The 15,956-nt window shown below is 41.0% G+C and overlaps 1 protein-coding gene across 1 annotated transcript in view; it reads right to left on the reverse strand.

The window, feature by feature from the left end:
- Window positions 1-15,956, reverse strand: part of CSRNP2 (cysteine and serine rich nuclear protein 2) — a 112,912-nt gene that overhangs the window by 64,597 nt on the left and 32,359 nt on the right. The window contains exon 2 of the mRNA XM_053705527.1: window positions 10,271-10,530. Coding sequence (XP_053561502.1) covers window positions 10,271-10,530 — 260 coding nt within the window. The remainder of the gene's footprint in view (window positions 1-10,270; window positions 10,531-15,956) is intronic.

Here is a 15,956-nt window from a genome sequence, read left to right on the forward strand (position 1 = left end):
TAAAAATAACAGCCTCTAACGAATTAGAACATTTTATTTTTGCATAAGCTTTCCCCTTTATGACATCACCAACATTAACCAGATGGGTACACAGCACAGCACGTGCGTTCTGAGTTATTTGTTTAACTCATTCATGTGAAGCGGATGTTTTCTCAGCAGTTAGGGGATCCTGGTACTTCTGCTATTTATTGCAATTTGCTTAGTCTAAAATAAAATGACAGCCCTGTAGCCAGAGGGATTTTGCATGTCTTGCAACAATTCTATAATTCTTTCAGTGTCTTCATTGACTCATAAGAAATATAGTTTCTATTCAATTAACCCCTTAAGGACCAGCGACGTACCCTGTACGTCGCTGGCCTTTTTTTGGGACTTGATTGTTTTAAAGCGCGGTTTTGCCACCAGTGTTGCGACTGCTCTATTCCACAAAGCCTTCTGGAGGTAGGGCATTAATAGCGTGTTCTTGCTAGACTTGTGCTATTATGTCCTGAAAAAACCCTTAACGACCAGTGACATACAGGGTATATTGTGGTCATTAAGAGGTTAATATTAATTGAAACAGTTAAAAATTTAAATGGTTTGAAAAAAAATCCATTAAAGGACATTAAACCCAATTCTTCTTTGAAAGAAAAGCAATAAAGCTTATAGAAAAAAAATGAACATGGTTAAAGGGACATAAAGCTCAAAATTGAATTAAACATTCCAGTTTATATTTTTTTATTTTTCCAGCTTTCAATATTTCATGAAGTCCAAGTCTTTACTGATATCCATTGATCAAAGATTGTTGACTGTGCCCTTAAGACATTGTATTGCCTAGTAGGCTTTGATGGTATAGAAACTTTCTAGTACAATTGTATACAACACCTATTACCTTTTTAGCTTGGAGACCAACACCTTGTGACGCACCTGATGCACATTTCAGAGCTCAGAGGGACACCGTTTGTTGTGTAAACATACTTATCATTCAAGCACAGGCACACACGTTGTACCATGAATTTCAGCTGTAGTACTTTTAAAGGGCAAGTTTATTGAACAATTAGAAGGACTTCACTTGCATTAGCTAAGGCAGAGAGTGCAGAGTTCCATCATTGATTAAAACTTTTGTGTTGGTACAAAAATATATTCCCCTTTCTAATCTTAGTGTCCAGTGTGGAACGAACAATTTCGTTGATCGAAAATAAAGAACATATATTTTAACTTTTTAAAAAATATTTTTATGCAAGTCTCATAAAACTACACATTGTGTATTCTATAAATTGTGCTAGTCTCACAATTTATAGACCCTTCAAAGGGGTTGCTCTTTAACCCTTTGCTTTAATGTCTGTTATGGAGATGGTTCTGGATATCTGTCCCACAACAAGGTCACTGAGTTTACCAAGTGCATCCATGACAATAAAATACTGTTTCCAGTCTAAAATATCTACCAAAAACAAAATTTATGCTTACCTGATAAATTCCTTTCTCCTGTAGTGTGGTCAGTCCACGGGTCATCATTACTTCTGGGATATTAACTCCTCCCCAACAGGAAGTGCAAGAGGATTCACCCAGCAGAGCTGCTATATAGCTCCTCCCCTCTACGTCACCTCCAGTCATTCGACCAAGGACCAACGAGAAAGGAGAAGCCAAAGGGTGTAGTGGTGACTGGAGTATAATTCAAAAAATTTTTTTACCTGCCATAAAAAACAGAGCAGGCAGTGGACTGACCACACTACAGGAGAAAGGAATTTATCAGGTAAGCATAAATTTTGTTTTCTCCTGTTAAGTGTGGTCAGTCCACGGGTCATCATTACTTCTGGGATACCAATACCAAAGCTAAAGTACACAGATGACGGGAGGGACAGGCAGGCTCTTTATACGGAAGGAACCACTGCCTGAAGTACCTTTCTCCCAAAAACAGCCTCCGAAGAAGCAAAAGTGTCAAATTTGTAAAATTTGGAAAAAGTATGAAGAGAAGACCAAGTTGCAGCCTTGCAAATCTGTTCAACAGAAGCCTCATTCTTAAAGGCCCAAGTGGAAGCCACAGCTCTAGTAGAATGTGCTGTAATTCTTTCAGGAGGCTGCTGTCCAGCAGTCTCATAGGCTAACCGAATTATGCTACGAAGCCAAAAAGAGAGAGAGGTAGCCGAAGCTTTTTGACCTCTCCTCTGACCAGAATAAACGACAAACAGGGAAGACGTTTGTCGAAAATCCTTAGTTGCCTGTAGATAAAATTTCAGGGCACGGACTACATCTAGATTGTGTAGCAGACGTTCCTTCTTCGAAGAAGGATTAGGACACAAAGATGGAACCACAATCTCTTGATTGATATTCCTGTTAGTGACCACCTTAGGTAGGAACCCAGGTTTAGTACGCAGAACTACCTTGTCTGAATGAAAAATCAGATAAGGAGAATCACAATGTAAAGCGGATAACTCAGAGACTCTTCGAGCCGAGGAAATCGCCATTAAAAATAGAACTTTCCAAGATAACAGCTTGATATCAATGGAATGAAGGGGTTCAAACGGAACACCCTGTAAAACATTAAGAACTAAGTTAAAAACTCCATGGTGGAGCAACAGTTTTAAACACAGGCTTGATCCTAGCTAAAGCCTGACAAAAAGCTTGAACGTCCGGAACTTCTGACAGACGTTTGTGTAAAAGAATGGACTGAGCTGAAATCTGTCCCTTTAAGGAACTAGCGGATAAACCCTTTTCTAAACCTTCTTGTAGAAAAGACAATATCCTCGGAATCCTAACCTTACTCCATGAGTAACTCGGATTCGCACCAATATAAGTATTTGCGCCATATCTTATGGTAAATCTTTCTGGTAACAGGCTTCCTAGCCTGTATTAAGGTATCAATAACTGACTAAGAAAAACCACGTTTTGATAAAATCAAGCGTTCAATTTCCAAGCAGTCAGCTTCAGAGAAATTAGATTTTGATGTTTGAAGGGACCCTGGATCAGAAGGTCCTGTTTCAGAGGTAGAGACCAAGGTGGACAGGATGACATGTCCACTAGATCTGCATACCAAGTCCTGCGTGGCCATGCAGGCGCTATTAGAATCACTGATGCTCTCTCCTGTTTGATTCTGGCAATCAATCGAGGAAGCATCGGGAAGGGTGGAAACACATAAGCCATCCCGAAGGTCCAAGGTGCTGTCAAAGCATCTATCAGAACCGCTCCCGGATCCCTGGATCTGGACCCGTAACGAGGAAGCTTGGCCTTCTGTCGAGACGCCATGAGATCTATCTCTGGTTTGTCCCAACGTCGAAGTATTTGGGCAAAGACCTCCGGATGAAGTTCCCACTCCCCCGGATGAAAAGTCTGACGACTTAAGAAATCCGCCTCCCAGTTCTCCACTCCCGGGATGTGGATTGCTGACAGGTGGCAAGAGTGAGACTCTGCCCAGCGAATTATCTTTAATACTTCCATCATTGCTAGGGAGCTTCTTGTCCCTCCCTGATGGTTGATGTAAGCTACAGTCGTGATGTTGTCCGACTGAAACCTGATGAACCCCCGAGTTGTTAACTGGGGCCAAGCCAGAAGGGCATTGAGAACTGCTCTCAATTCCAGAATGTTTATTGGTAGGAGACTCTCCTCCTGATTCCATTGTCCCTGAGCCTTCAGAGAATTCCAGACAGCGCCCCAACCTAGTAGGCTGGCGTCTGTTGTTACAATTGTCCAGTCCGGCCTGCTGAATGGCATCCCTCTGGACAGATGTGGCCGAGAAGCCACCATAGAAGAGAATTTCTGGTCTCTTGATCCAGATTCAGAGTAGGGGACAAGTCTGAGTAATCCCCATTCCACTGACTTAGCATGCACAATTGCAGCGGTCTGAGATGTAGGCGTGCAAAGGGTACTATGTCCATTGCTGCTACCATTAAGCCGATCACCTCCATGCATTGAGCTACTGACGGGTGTTGAATGGAATGAAGGACACGGCATGCATTTTGAAGCATTGTTAACCTGTCTTCTGTCAGGTAAATCTTCATTTCTACAGAATCTATAAGAGTCCCCAAGAAGGGAACTCTTGTGAGTGGAAAGAGAGAACTCTTCTTTTCGTTCACCTTCCATCCATGCGACCTTAGAAATGCCAGTACTAACTCTGTATGAGACTTGGCAGTTTGAAAGCTTGAAGCTTGTATCAGAATGTCGTCTAGGTACGGAGCTACCGAAATTCCTCGCGGTCTTAGTACCGCCAGAAGAGCACCCAGAACCTTTGTGAAGATTCTTGGAGCCGTAGCCAATCCGAATGGAAGAGCTACAAACTGGTAATGCCTGTCTAGAAAGGCAAACCTTAGATACCGGTAATGATCTTTGTGAATCGGTATGTGAAGGTAAGCATCCTTTAAATCCACTGTGGTCATGTACTGACCCTTTTGGATCATGGGTAAAATTGTCCGAATAGTTTCCATTTTGAACGATGGAACTCTTAGGAATTTGTTTAGGATCTTTAAATCCAAGATTGGCCTGAAAGTTCCCTCTTTTTTGGGAACCACAAACAGATTTGAGTAAAACCCTTGTCCTTGTTCCGACCGCGGAACCGGATGGATCACTCCCATTAATAAAAGATCTTGTACGCAGCGTAGAAACGCCTCTTTCTTTATTTGGTTTGTTGACAACCTTGGCAGATGAAATCTCCCTCTTGGGGGAGAGGATTTGAAGTCCAGAAGGTATCCCTGAGATATGATCTCTAACGCCCAGGGATCCTGGACATCTCTTGCCCAAGCCTGGGCGAAGAGAGAAAGTCTGCCCCCCACTAGATCCGTTCCCTGATCGGGGGCCCTCGATTCATGCTGTCTTAGGGGCAGCAGCAGGTTTCCTGGCCTGCTTGCCCTTGTTCCAGGACTGGTTAGGTCTCCAGCCTTGTCTGTAGCGAGCAACAGCTCCTTCCTGTTTTGGTGCAGAGGAAGTTGATGCTGCTCCTGCTTTGAAATTACGAAAGGAACGAAAATTAGACTGTCTAGCCTTAGGTTTGGCTCTGTCTTGAGGCAGGGCATGGCCTTTACCTCCTGTAATGTCAGCGATAATTTCTTTCAACCCGGGCCCGAATAAGGTCTGCCCTTTGAAAGGAATATTAAGCAATTTAGATTTAGAAGTAACATCAGCTGACCAGGATTTTAGCCACAGTGCTCTGCGCGCCTGAATGGCGAATCCGGAATTCTTAGCCGTAAGTTTAGTTAAATGTACTACGGCATCCGAAATAAATGAGTTAGCTAACTTAAGGGCTTTAAGCTTGTGTGTAATCTCATCTAATGGAGCTGATTCAAGTGTCTCTTCCAGAGACTCAAACCAAAATGCTGCTTCAGCCGTGACAGGCGCAATGCATGCAAGAGGTTGCAATATAAAACCTTGTTGAACAAACATTTTCTTAAGGTAACCCTCTAACTTTTTATCCATTGGATCTGAAAAGGCACAGCTATCCTCCACCGGGATAGTGGTACGCTTAGCTAAAGTAGAAACTGCTCCCTCCACCTTAGGGACCGTTTGCCATAAGTCCCGTGTGGTGGCGTCTATTGGAAACATCTTTCTAAATATTGGAGGGGGTGAGAACGGCACACCGGGTCTATCCCACTCCTTAGTAACAATTTCAGTAAGTCTCTTAGGTATAGGAAAAACGTCAGTACTCGACGGTACCGCAAAATATTTATCCAACCTACACAATTTCTCTGGTATTGCAACTGTGTTACAATCATTCAGAGCCGCTAACACCTCCCCTAGTAATACACGGAGGTTTTCCAGCTTAAATTTAAAATTTGAAATATCTGAATCCAGTCTGTTTGGATCAGAACCGTCACCCGCAGAATGAAGCTCTCCGTCCTCATGTTCTGCAAATTGTGACGCAGTGTCTGACATGGCCCTAATATTATCAGCGCACTCTGTTCTCACCCCAGAGTGATCACGCTTACCTCTTAGTTCTGGTAATTTAGCCAAAACTTCAGTCATAACAGTAGCCATATCCTGTAATGTGATTTGTAATGGCCGCCCAGATGTACTCGGCGCTACAATATCACGCACCTCCCGAGCGGGAGATGCAGGTACTGACACGTGAGGCGAGTTAGTCGGCATAACTCTCCCCTCGTTGTTTGGTGAAATATGTTCAATTTGTACAGATTGACTTTTATTTAAAGTAGCATCAATACAGTTAGTACATAAATTTCTATTGGGCTCCACTTTGGCTTTAGCACATATAGCACAGATATCTTCTTCTGAATCAGACATGTTTAACACACTAGCAAATAAACTAGCAACTTGGAAATACTTTTCAAGTAATTTACTATAATATGAAAACGTACTGTGCCTATAAGAAGCACAGAAAAAGTTATGACAGTTGAAAATTGATAAACTGAAAAGTTATAGCATCAAATCTTTGTAAAAAACACACTTTTAGCAAAGGATTGCTCCCATTAGCAAAGGATAACTAACCCTGATAGCAGAAAAAAAATACAGAAATAAACGTTTTTTATCACAGTCAACTACAATCTCACAGCTCTGCTGTGAGTGATTACCTCCCTCAAAACAAGTTTTGAAGACCCCTGAGTTCTGTAGAGATGAACCGGATCATGCAGGGAAGACAATAAACTTCTGACTGAATTTTTTGATGCGTAGCAAAAGCGCCAAAAAAGGCCCCTCCCCCTCATACACAACAGTGAGAGAGATCAGTAAACTGTCATAAATTAAATAAAAACGACTGCCAAGTGGAAAAAATAGTGCCCAAAACATTTTTTCACCCAGTACCTCAGAAAATTAAACGATTTTACATGCCAGCAAAAAACGTTTAACATAAATAAATTAAGTGTTATTAAAAAGCCTGTTGCTAGTCCCTGCAAAATAGGCTAAAGTCTTATGCATACAGTATAATTCCAGTGAAGTGCCATTCCCCAGAATACTGAAGTGTAAAATATACATACATGACAGCCTGATACCAGTTGCTGCTACTGCATTTAAGGCTGAGTTTACATTATATCGGTATGGCAGAATTTTCTCATCAATTCCATTGTCAGAAAATAATAAGCTGCTACATACCTCTTGCAGATTAATCTGCCCGCTGTCCCCCGATCTGAAGTTTACCTCTCCTCAGGTGGCCGAGAAACAGCAATATGATCTTAACTACGCCGGCTAAAATCATAGAAAAAACTCAGGTAGATTCTTCTTCAAATTCTACCAGAGAAGAAATAACACACTCCGGTGCTATTATAAAATAACAAACTTTTGATTGAAGGTATAAAACTAAGTATAATCACCACAGTCCTCTCACACATCCTATCTATTCGTTGGGTGCAAGAGAATGACTGGAGGTGACGTAGAGGGGAGGAGCTATATAGCAGCTCTGCTGGGTGAATCCTCTTGCACTTCCTGTTGGGGAGGAGTTAATATCCCAGAAGTAATGATGACCCGTGGACTGACCACACTTAACAGGAGAAAAGGGGCTTCTGTCTTATATATGTATATGCGGTGGAATTTTATGTTTGCATACAGCTGCAATACAGTAGCTGTATTAGACACATATCTGGTGTTGGGTCTAAAATGGGCACACGTGGTATAAATAGGTTGTCATGGCACCTATTTTGTCTGATGTTTAAAGAGCTAGCATAAGGGAACTGATGAAGCATTATCTGGTCACAGTTTTGATGTGGTTGTGCAAAAAACATACCCAATTACTTCTACTATACAATATGTATCTCCTAAGCTTTCTGAGAGAACTGTAGTAATCTTGTAATACTCTCATAACTATGTCTCACATTTTTGCCTAAGCTAAACTTTTATAAGTGAGGCGACAGCTTGGATTCAAAATAATAGCTGTCTGGTAAGAGCATTTTAAATTTAAAATTATAACAAAATGCCAGAAATGTATTAAATTAAAATCAGCACATACACAGTGGTTGGTGCATATGTGGTAGCAAATAATAATTTCAGGCAACAAGCTTTAAAAACCATTTGCCTAACTAGTATTCAGGCCAATAGCTTCTTTAAGGTTTTTGTTTCATCCATTTGCTTAGGAAATAGATGCCCAGGTGGCCCCAGCTCACCAACAGCCGCAGAGGAACCCTCAGGGAAAGTAGCCCCTGCTCGTTAATATGTGCCCAGGCATTGCCAACAGACATCCAGGCACCCTGTGAAAGTGGCCCCTGCTCGTTAATGGATGCCAAGGCCCCATAGAAAAGCACCCCTTGCTCACTTATAGGCAGAGAAAGTGTCCCTGGCTTGCTAACTGCCAGCTAGGCACCTTAGGAAAGTGGCCCCTGTTTGCCAATTTGCGCACAGGTACCCCAGGAAAGTTGAGCCTGCTCACCAATAGGTGCCCAGGCACCCTTAGAAAAAGTCACCTACATGTCAATAGGTGCCCAAGCATCCCAGGAAAGTGGACCCTGCTCATCAAAAGGAGCTCATGCAGCCCTGGAAACTGGCCCCTGATTGTCAATAGCTGCTCAAGCACCTCGGGAAAGTGACATCAGGGCACCTATTGGTGAGCAGGAGCCACTTTCCCAGGGTGCTTGAGCATGTTTTGGTGAGCAGGGGCCACTTTCTAGGGGTGTCAGGGAGCCTATTGGCAAGCAGGGGCCACATTCTCAGGGTGCTTCAGCACCTAATGGTGAAGAGAGGCCACTTTCCCAGGGTGCCTGGGAGCCTAATGGTGAGCAGGGGCCACTTTCCCAGGGTGCTTTAGTTTGAAAGGCAAATGGTTATTAAAACAAACAATTCTAAAGTGACTATATGCCTAGGTAAAAGCTATTTGCCTGAAATTACCATCGGCTAGATTCCAAGTTGTGTATTGCGGTTTTAACGCTGAAAAAAATGCAATTTCAGCATAAAAACAGTAACACAGCCATTACAAGTCGTGCCGGTATAGCTATACCGCAAGCATTGTAGCCTGTAATGCAAGGAACGCCCAACAGTACAAACCACCACCCAACCAACCCCCCAAAATAAAAAACCTAACAAAAACCTAAGCTACCCATTAAAATGGCATTCAGCTCTTTTACCTAAAGCCCAAACCCTCCTAATCTAAAAAAAAAAAACACCCAAAAAGATTTAAAAAAAAAAACTAACACTAACCCCGAAGATCCACTCACAGTTTCTGAAGTCCGGACATTCATCCTCATCCAGGCGGTGTGGAGCGGATCCATCCTTGAAGACATTCGGCATGGAGTGTCCTCTTCATACGGTCACCGGCGTACACTGGATCTTCAATGCAAGGTGACCGTATGAAGAGAACGCTCCGCGCCGGATGTCTTTAAGGATGGATCCGCTCCGCGTCACCAGGATGAAGATAGAAGACGCCGCATGGAGTGGATCTGCGGGGGTTAGTGTTAGGTTTTTTTTTAAATCTCTTTGGGTGGTTTTTTTTTAGATTAGGGTTTGGGCTTTAGGTAAAAGAGCTGATTTCTTTAGGGGAATGACCTACAAAAGGCCCTTTTAAGGGCTATTGGTAGTTTATTGTAGACTAGGGTTTTTTATTTTGGGGGGGGCTTTTTTATTTTTATAGGGCTATTAGATTAGGTGTAATTGTTTTTATTTTGGATAATTTTGTTTGTTATTTTTTGTAATTTAGTATTTTTTTTCATTTTAGACTTACATTTTTTTAGTAGTGTTAGGTTTTTTTTTTTAAATGTGTAATTTAGTTTTTTTAATTTGGTAGTTATTTTAATTTTAGTATAATAGTTTAGTATTATAGTTTAAACTTAGTTTTTTTTTTTTATTTCACAGGTAAGTTTTTATTTATTTTAAGATAGGGCTATTGTAATTTTAATATAAAGTTAGGGGGTTGTTAGGTTTAGGGGTTAATAGTTTAATTTATTTTTTGCAAGGGGGGGGCTGGCGGTTTAGGGGTTAATAAATGTATTATAGTGGTGGCGTTGTCGGGGAGGGGTCGGAATAGGGGGTTAATAACTTTATTTAGGTGGCGGCGATGTCGGGAGCGGCAGATTAGGGGTTAATAACTATTTCAGTGTTGGTGATGTCGGGGGCGGCAGATTAGGGGTGTTTAGACTTGGGGTTTATGTTAGCTTTAAAACTGAACTTTTTTTTTCCCTATAGACATCAATGGGGTTGCGTTGTGCACAAGGAAACTTTTCAGAAACTTGTAATGACAGCGCTATGGAGGGTGAAATAACTTATTGTGTTCGTTTCGCACCCTCTATAGCGCAAACCTCGTAATCTAGGTGTCTGTGCCTAGGTAAAAGCTATGTGCCTACCATACATACACAAAACAAATAAATGAATACATTTTAAAAAACAACCCACAACCCTGGACATTTTCATTCTTATAGCCACCACCATGAAACAATACCTTCATCTTCCGAGTGTGGAGCTTTTCTTCTTTGAGGTGGTCCCTCAGGATTTCCCGGTGAGTAACCTCCTGTTCCTGAGCAAACTCACAGAGTGTATACTTCTGCACAGAATTGTGGCGCTGTGCCATACCCAGTGAGCTACCACCTTGACTTGGCACACTTGTGAAACCTTGTCGGCGAGAGAAGTAGTAGACCGTCACCTGGTCAAAGCGAACATTCTTCTGTCTTAACTGCTTCTGCCGCTTGAGGATTGAAGTTGCTATAAAGTAAAGAGGATAAAGGATGGGCTCAAATATTTATATAAGAATGTACATGAAACGATTTGAGATTGCAACGCAAAATGTACAGTAAAAAGATACTTTGCTATATACTTTTATAATTTTGGTCTCTTTTCCTTAAAGGGACAGTCAACTTAAAATGTTTTATTGTTTAAAAAGATACATAATCCCTTTATTACCAATTCCCCAGTTTTGCATAACCAACACTTAAATATACACTTTTTACCTCTGTGATTACCTTGTATCTAAAGCCTCTGCAGACTGCCTCTTTATTTCAGTTCTTTTGACAGACTTGCATTGTAGCCAATTCATAAATAACTCCACAGGAGTGAGCACAATGGTACCTATATGACAAACATGAACTAGCGATATCTAGCTGTGAAAAACTGTTGAAATGCATTGAGATAAGAGGCGGTTTCATTATAAGTTTATGAGCCTATCTAGGTTTATCTTGCAACAAAGAATACCAAGAGAAAGAAGCAAATTGGAAGTTTAAAATTGCATGCCTTATCTGAATTTTGAAAGTTTAATTTTGACTAGACGGTTACTTTAAATCTGAAAAAACTGTTCGTTTTCTAACTCTGAGAATTGGAACTGCACACTGCAAACTTGACAAGCCTATTCCTGCTACATAGTTTTACTTAAAGGGACAGTAAACCTAAAATATAATTCTGCACATAGTGCAGAATTATATAGCATTATATTAGTGTTATCGTTATAAAACCTTAGATTTCCTTTGAATTTTTTTAAAATATGTCAGTTTTTCTCTTTGTGCTCTTCTGAGCGGGTCTGTTTTTATTACACAGCGCATCGGGCCAGCTGTATAGTCACAGCCTGGCCCGACCGCTCCATAACACTAAGTGCAGCTCGTTCCTGCTCTGTCTGACAGCAGGAGCGAGCTACACTTAGTGTTATGGCGTGGTCGGGCCGGGCTGTGACTATGCAGCTGGCCCGATGCGCTGTGTAATAAAAATAGACCCGCTCAGAAGAGCACAGAGAGCGGGTCTGAAAAACTGACATATTTTTAAAAAATTCAAAGGAAATCTAAGGTTTTATAACGATAGCACTAATATAATGAATGTTATATAATTCTGCACTATGTGCAGAATTATATAACATTATATTTTAGGTTTACTGACACTTTAATTTATCTAAACAGAGGTGATAAGATACTGCAAAGCAATGTCACTTTGCTAATATGACAGTGGTTAGTCATATCTAAGGCAAGTTATGCAAAACTTTGACCACTAAACAAATAATTGCAGCTCACAAGCTATTAATGTATTGACAAATGCTTCACACACAACGTGTACATTAATTCCCAGCAAGACATTAAAAAATAGTAATTGTAAAGTGTTTACTGTCCCTTTAAAAAGCCCTACAACTAAAAACATTTACAGCACACAAAGGATAATCCCTCACCAAGCATACATATTCAGGAAGCTGTAGGAGCCCTCTGTGCAGAAAAGTATAGGCAGAGAAAATGTACTCTCTGCATTCCTCAACCACTATCACAAGGAAAAATTACCACATTCCAGTAGGGAAAAAAAGGAAATCTATTACAATGTGTAAATCAGAGCATAAGTAAAGACAAAAACCATGACTAAGTTTTCAGTTAATTTATATACAAGGGTCTCTATACTCACCCTTTGTATCCTTTGTTGAAAAGCATAATTGTGTAGGCTCAGGAGCAGTAATGTACTGCTGAGAGCTAGCTGAAGGTTGGTGGCTACACACACACGTCTCTTGTCATTGGCTCACCTGTGTTCAGCTAGCTCCCAGTAGTGCATTGCTGCTCCTTCAACAAAGCATACCAAGAAAACTAAGCAAATTTAATTATAGTAGTACATTGTAAAATTGTATGCCCTGCCTGAATCATAAAAATGTAAATAGAACAGCTAAAGGAAGTTGGCTCGGCTTACCTTACACTTGCAGTCAGTACAAGTCATGAAAATCTAAGGTGTAGCCATGAGAGTACTCTGTTTAAGATATGTAAATTAGATATACAATAAAATCGAAACGGCTGCCCAATAGTGGTTTCTTTTGCTGCATCCACCCATTAAAGGGGATTGCTGTATTTAAAACAGTGCTCGAAAGCAAAAACCATGAGATGTTGTATATCTAATTTGCATATATTACCCAGAGTTCCCTGATGCATTGGTAAGAATGTATACAGAGTATTTCTGGGGGAAAGCAAGTCGGGATACTTGCCTAGATTTGCCAATTTTCTATACACTAACTCTTTATCTCTTACAATCTCATGGATTTATTGCCACCATAACTGGTGAGGGATAGTCTCAGAGACTGAGCCTAGCAATGTAAGCCTGGTATGAGGAGAAATGGAACCCTTTGTTCAAAAGCATGGCTGAAGAATCAATTTTCCAAACAACCGGAGACTGTTGGTATGAGATACTGCTAAAGGAAAAGATGGAGCCTGTACCAAGATATCATCCAGGTAAGGAAACACTAAAATACTCTTTGCTCTTATTACAGATAAGAGTGCTCCCAGCAGTTTTGTAAAAATTCTGGGAGCAATAGCCAGACCAAGCAAAAGAGCAACAAACGATGCAAATCTTAGGAATTCATGATGATCCCTGTGAATAGGGACATGAAGATAATCATCCTTCAAATCTATTGTAGACATAAAATGCCTATGCTGGATAGTCTGAATTGTCTTCCATCTTGAAAGAAGGAACACTGAGGAACTTGTTTAAAGTCTTTTAAATCTAAAACAGGCCTGTAAGTTCCCTCATTCTTGGGAACAATGAAAAGGTTGGAATACATTACCTGACCTTGTTCCGACTTTGGAAATGGGACTATTTTCCTCATAGATTCAAGATCTAAGACTAACTGAAAAAAGGTTCTTGCTTTTATTGAATTCTTCAGACCATAACAGAAGAAACCTTTCTTGGAGAGACCTTAAATTTAAACCTATTCTTTATCCCTGGGAAATTAAATTTAGAACCCAGGGATCTTGTATAGATTAAGACCAAGCCCCTGAAAAGGGCGCTATCTGCCCCCTACTAATGGGGGCCGTACCTTCATGTTGACTTAGTAGACGAAGCAGGTTTTTAGACTGTCTTTTAGTCTTGTTCCAATGTGAAGTTGTCTTGTAAGAAAATCTGGAAGAGCCCTGCTTTACAGCGGAAGAGGCTCTACAGAATCAGCCACGCTCGCAAACAAAAACAACAGTGAGGTTGATGTGCGCAAAACAAGGCAGACGTGGGCTAAAAATGGCAACATGCCTGTAAACCTAAAAGTCGCAAAAGCCAACGTGACCAAACATATCTCAAAGTAAAAATGAAAGGTGTAGGCTTGCACCGATACCGATACTAGTATCGTTATCGTTGCCAATACCGAGTACATGCTCTTTCATGATTCAGATAAGGCATGTAATTTTAAACAACTTTCTAATTTACTTTTATCATCAAATTTGCTTTGTTCTCTTGGAATTCATTGTGGAAAGCTAAACCTAGGTAGGTTCATATGATAATTTCTAAGCCGTTGAACTGCCTCTTAGCTCAGTGCATTTTGAGAGTTAGACAATGCTAGTTTCATGCGTGTCATATAGATAATATTGTGCTCACTCTTGTGGAGACAGTCAAGTCCAAAAAAAACTTTCTGCAGAGGCTTCGATACAAGGTAATCACAGAGGTAAAACATGTATTATTATTATAACCGTGTTGGTTGTGAAAAACTGGGGAATGGGTAATTAAAGGATTATCTATCTTTTAAAACAACAAAAATTCTGGTGTTGACTGTCCCTTTAAGAGTCAGCACTGATTGGCTAAACTGTATGTCTGTCAAAAGAACTGAGATAAAGGGGGCAGTCTGCAGAGGCTTCGATACAAGGTAATCACAGAGGTAAAACATGTATTATAACCGTGTTGGTTGTGAAAAACTGGGGAATGGGTAATTAAGGGATTATCTATCTTTTAAAACAACAAAAATTCTGGTGTTGACTGTCCCTTTAAGAGTCAGCACTGATTGGCTAAACTGTATGTCTGTAAAAAGAACTGAGATAAGGGGGCAGTCTGCAGAGGCTTAGAAACCAGGTAATCACAGAGGTAAAAACAGAATTTATGTTTACCTGATAAATTACTTTCTCCAACGGTGTGTCCGGTCCACGGCGTCATCCTTACTTGTGGGATATTCTCTTCCCCAACAGGAAATGGCAAAGAGCCCAGCAAAGCTGGTCACATGATCCCTCCTAGGCTCCGCCTACCCCAGTCATTCGACCGACGTTAAGGAGGAATATATGCATAGGAGAAACCATATGGTACCGTGGTGACTGTAGTTAAAGAAAATAAATTATCAGACCTGATTAAAAAAACCAGGGCGGGCCGTGGACCGGACACACCGTTGGAGAAAGTAATTTATCAGGTAAACATAAATTCTGTTTTCTCCAACATAGGTGTGTCCGGTCCACGGCGTCATCCTTACTTGTGGGAACCAATACCAAAGCTTTAGGACACGGATGAAGGGAGGGAGCAAATCAGGTCACCTAAATGGAAGGCACCACGGCTTGCAAAACCTTTCTCCCAAAAATAGCCTCAGAAGAAGCAAAAGTATCAAACTTGTAAAATTTGGTAAAAGTGTGCAGTGAAGACCAAGTCGCTGCCCTACATATCTGATCAACAGAAGCCTCGTTCTTGAAGGCCCATGTGGAAGCCACAGCCCTAGTGGAATGAGCTGTGATTCTTTCGGGAGGCTGCCGTCCGGCAGTCTCGTAAGCCAATCTGATGATGCTTTTAATCCAAAAAGAAAGGGAGGTAGAAGTTGCTTTTTGACCTCTCCTTTTACCGGAATAAACAACAAACAAGGAAGATGTTTGTCTAAAATCCTTTGTAGCATCTAAATAGAATTTTAGAGCACGAACAACATCCAAATTGTGCAACAATCGTTCCTTCTTTGAAACTGGTTTCGGACACAGAGAAGGTACGATAATCTCCTGGTTAATGTTTTTGTTAGAAACAACTTTTGGAAGAAAACCAGGTTTAGTACGTAAAACCACCTTATCTGCATGGAACACCAGATAAGGAGGAGAACACTGCAGAGCAGATAATTCTGAAACTCTTCTAGCAGAAGAAATTGCAACTAAAAACAAAACTTTCCAAGATAATAACTTAATATCAACGGAATGTAAGGGTTCAAACGGAACCCCCTGAAGAACTGAAAGAACCAAATTGAGACTCCAAGGAGGAGTCAAAGGTTTGTAAACAGGCTTAATTCTAACCAGAGCCTGAACAAAGGCTTGAACATCTGGCACAGCTGCCAGCTTTTTGTGAAGTAACACAGACAAGGCAGAAATCTGTCCCTTCAGGGAACTTGCAGATAATCCTTTTTCCAATCCTTCTTGAAGGAAGGATAGAATCCTAGGAATCTTAACCTTGTCCCAAGGGAATCC

The sequence above is a fragment of the Bombina bombina genome, chromosome 3 (assembly GCF_027579735.1).
Source record: "Bombina bombina isolate aBomBom1 chromosome 3, aBomBom1.pri, whole genome shotgun sequence".
Lineage (NCBI taxonomy): Eukaryota > Metazoa > Chordata > Amphibia > Anura > Bombinatoridae > Bombina > Bombina bombina.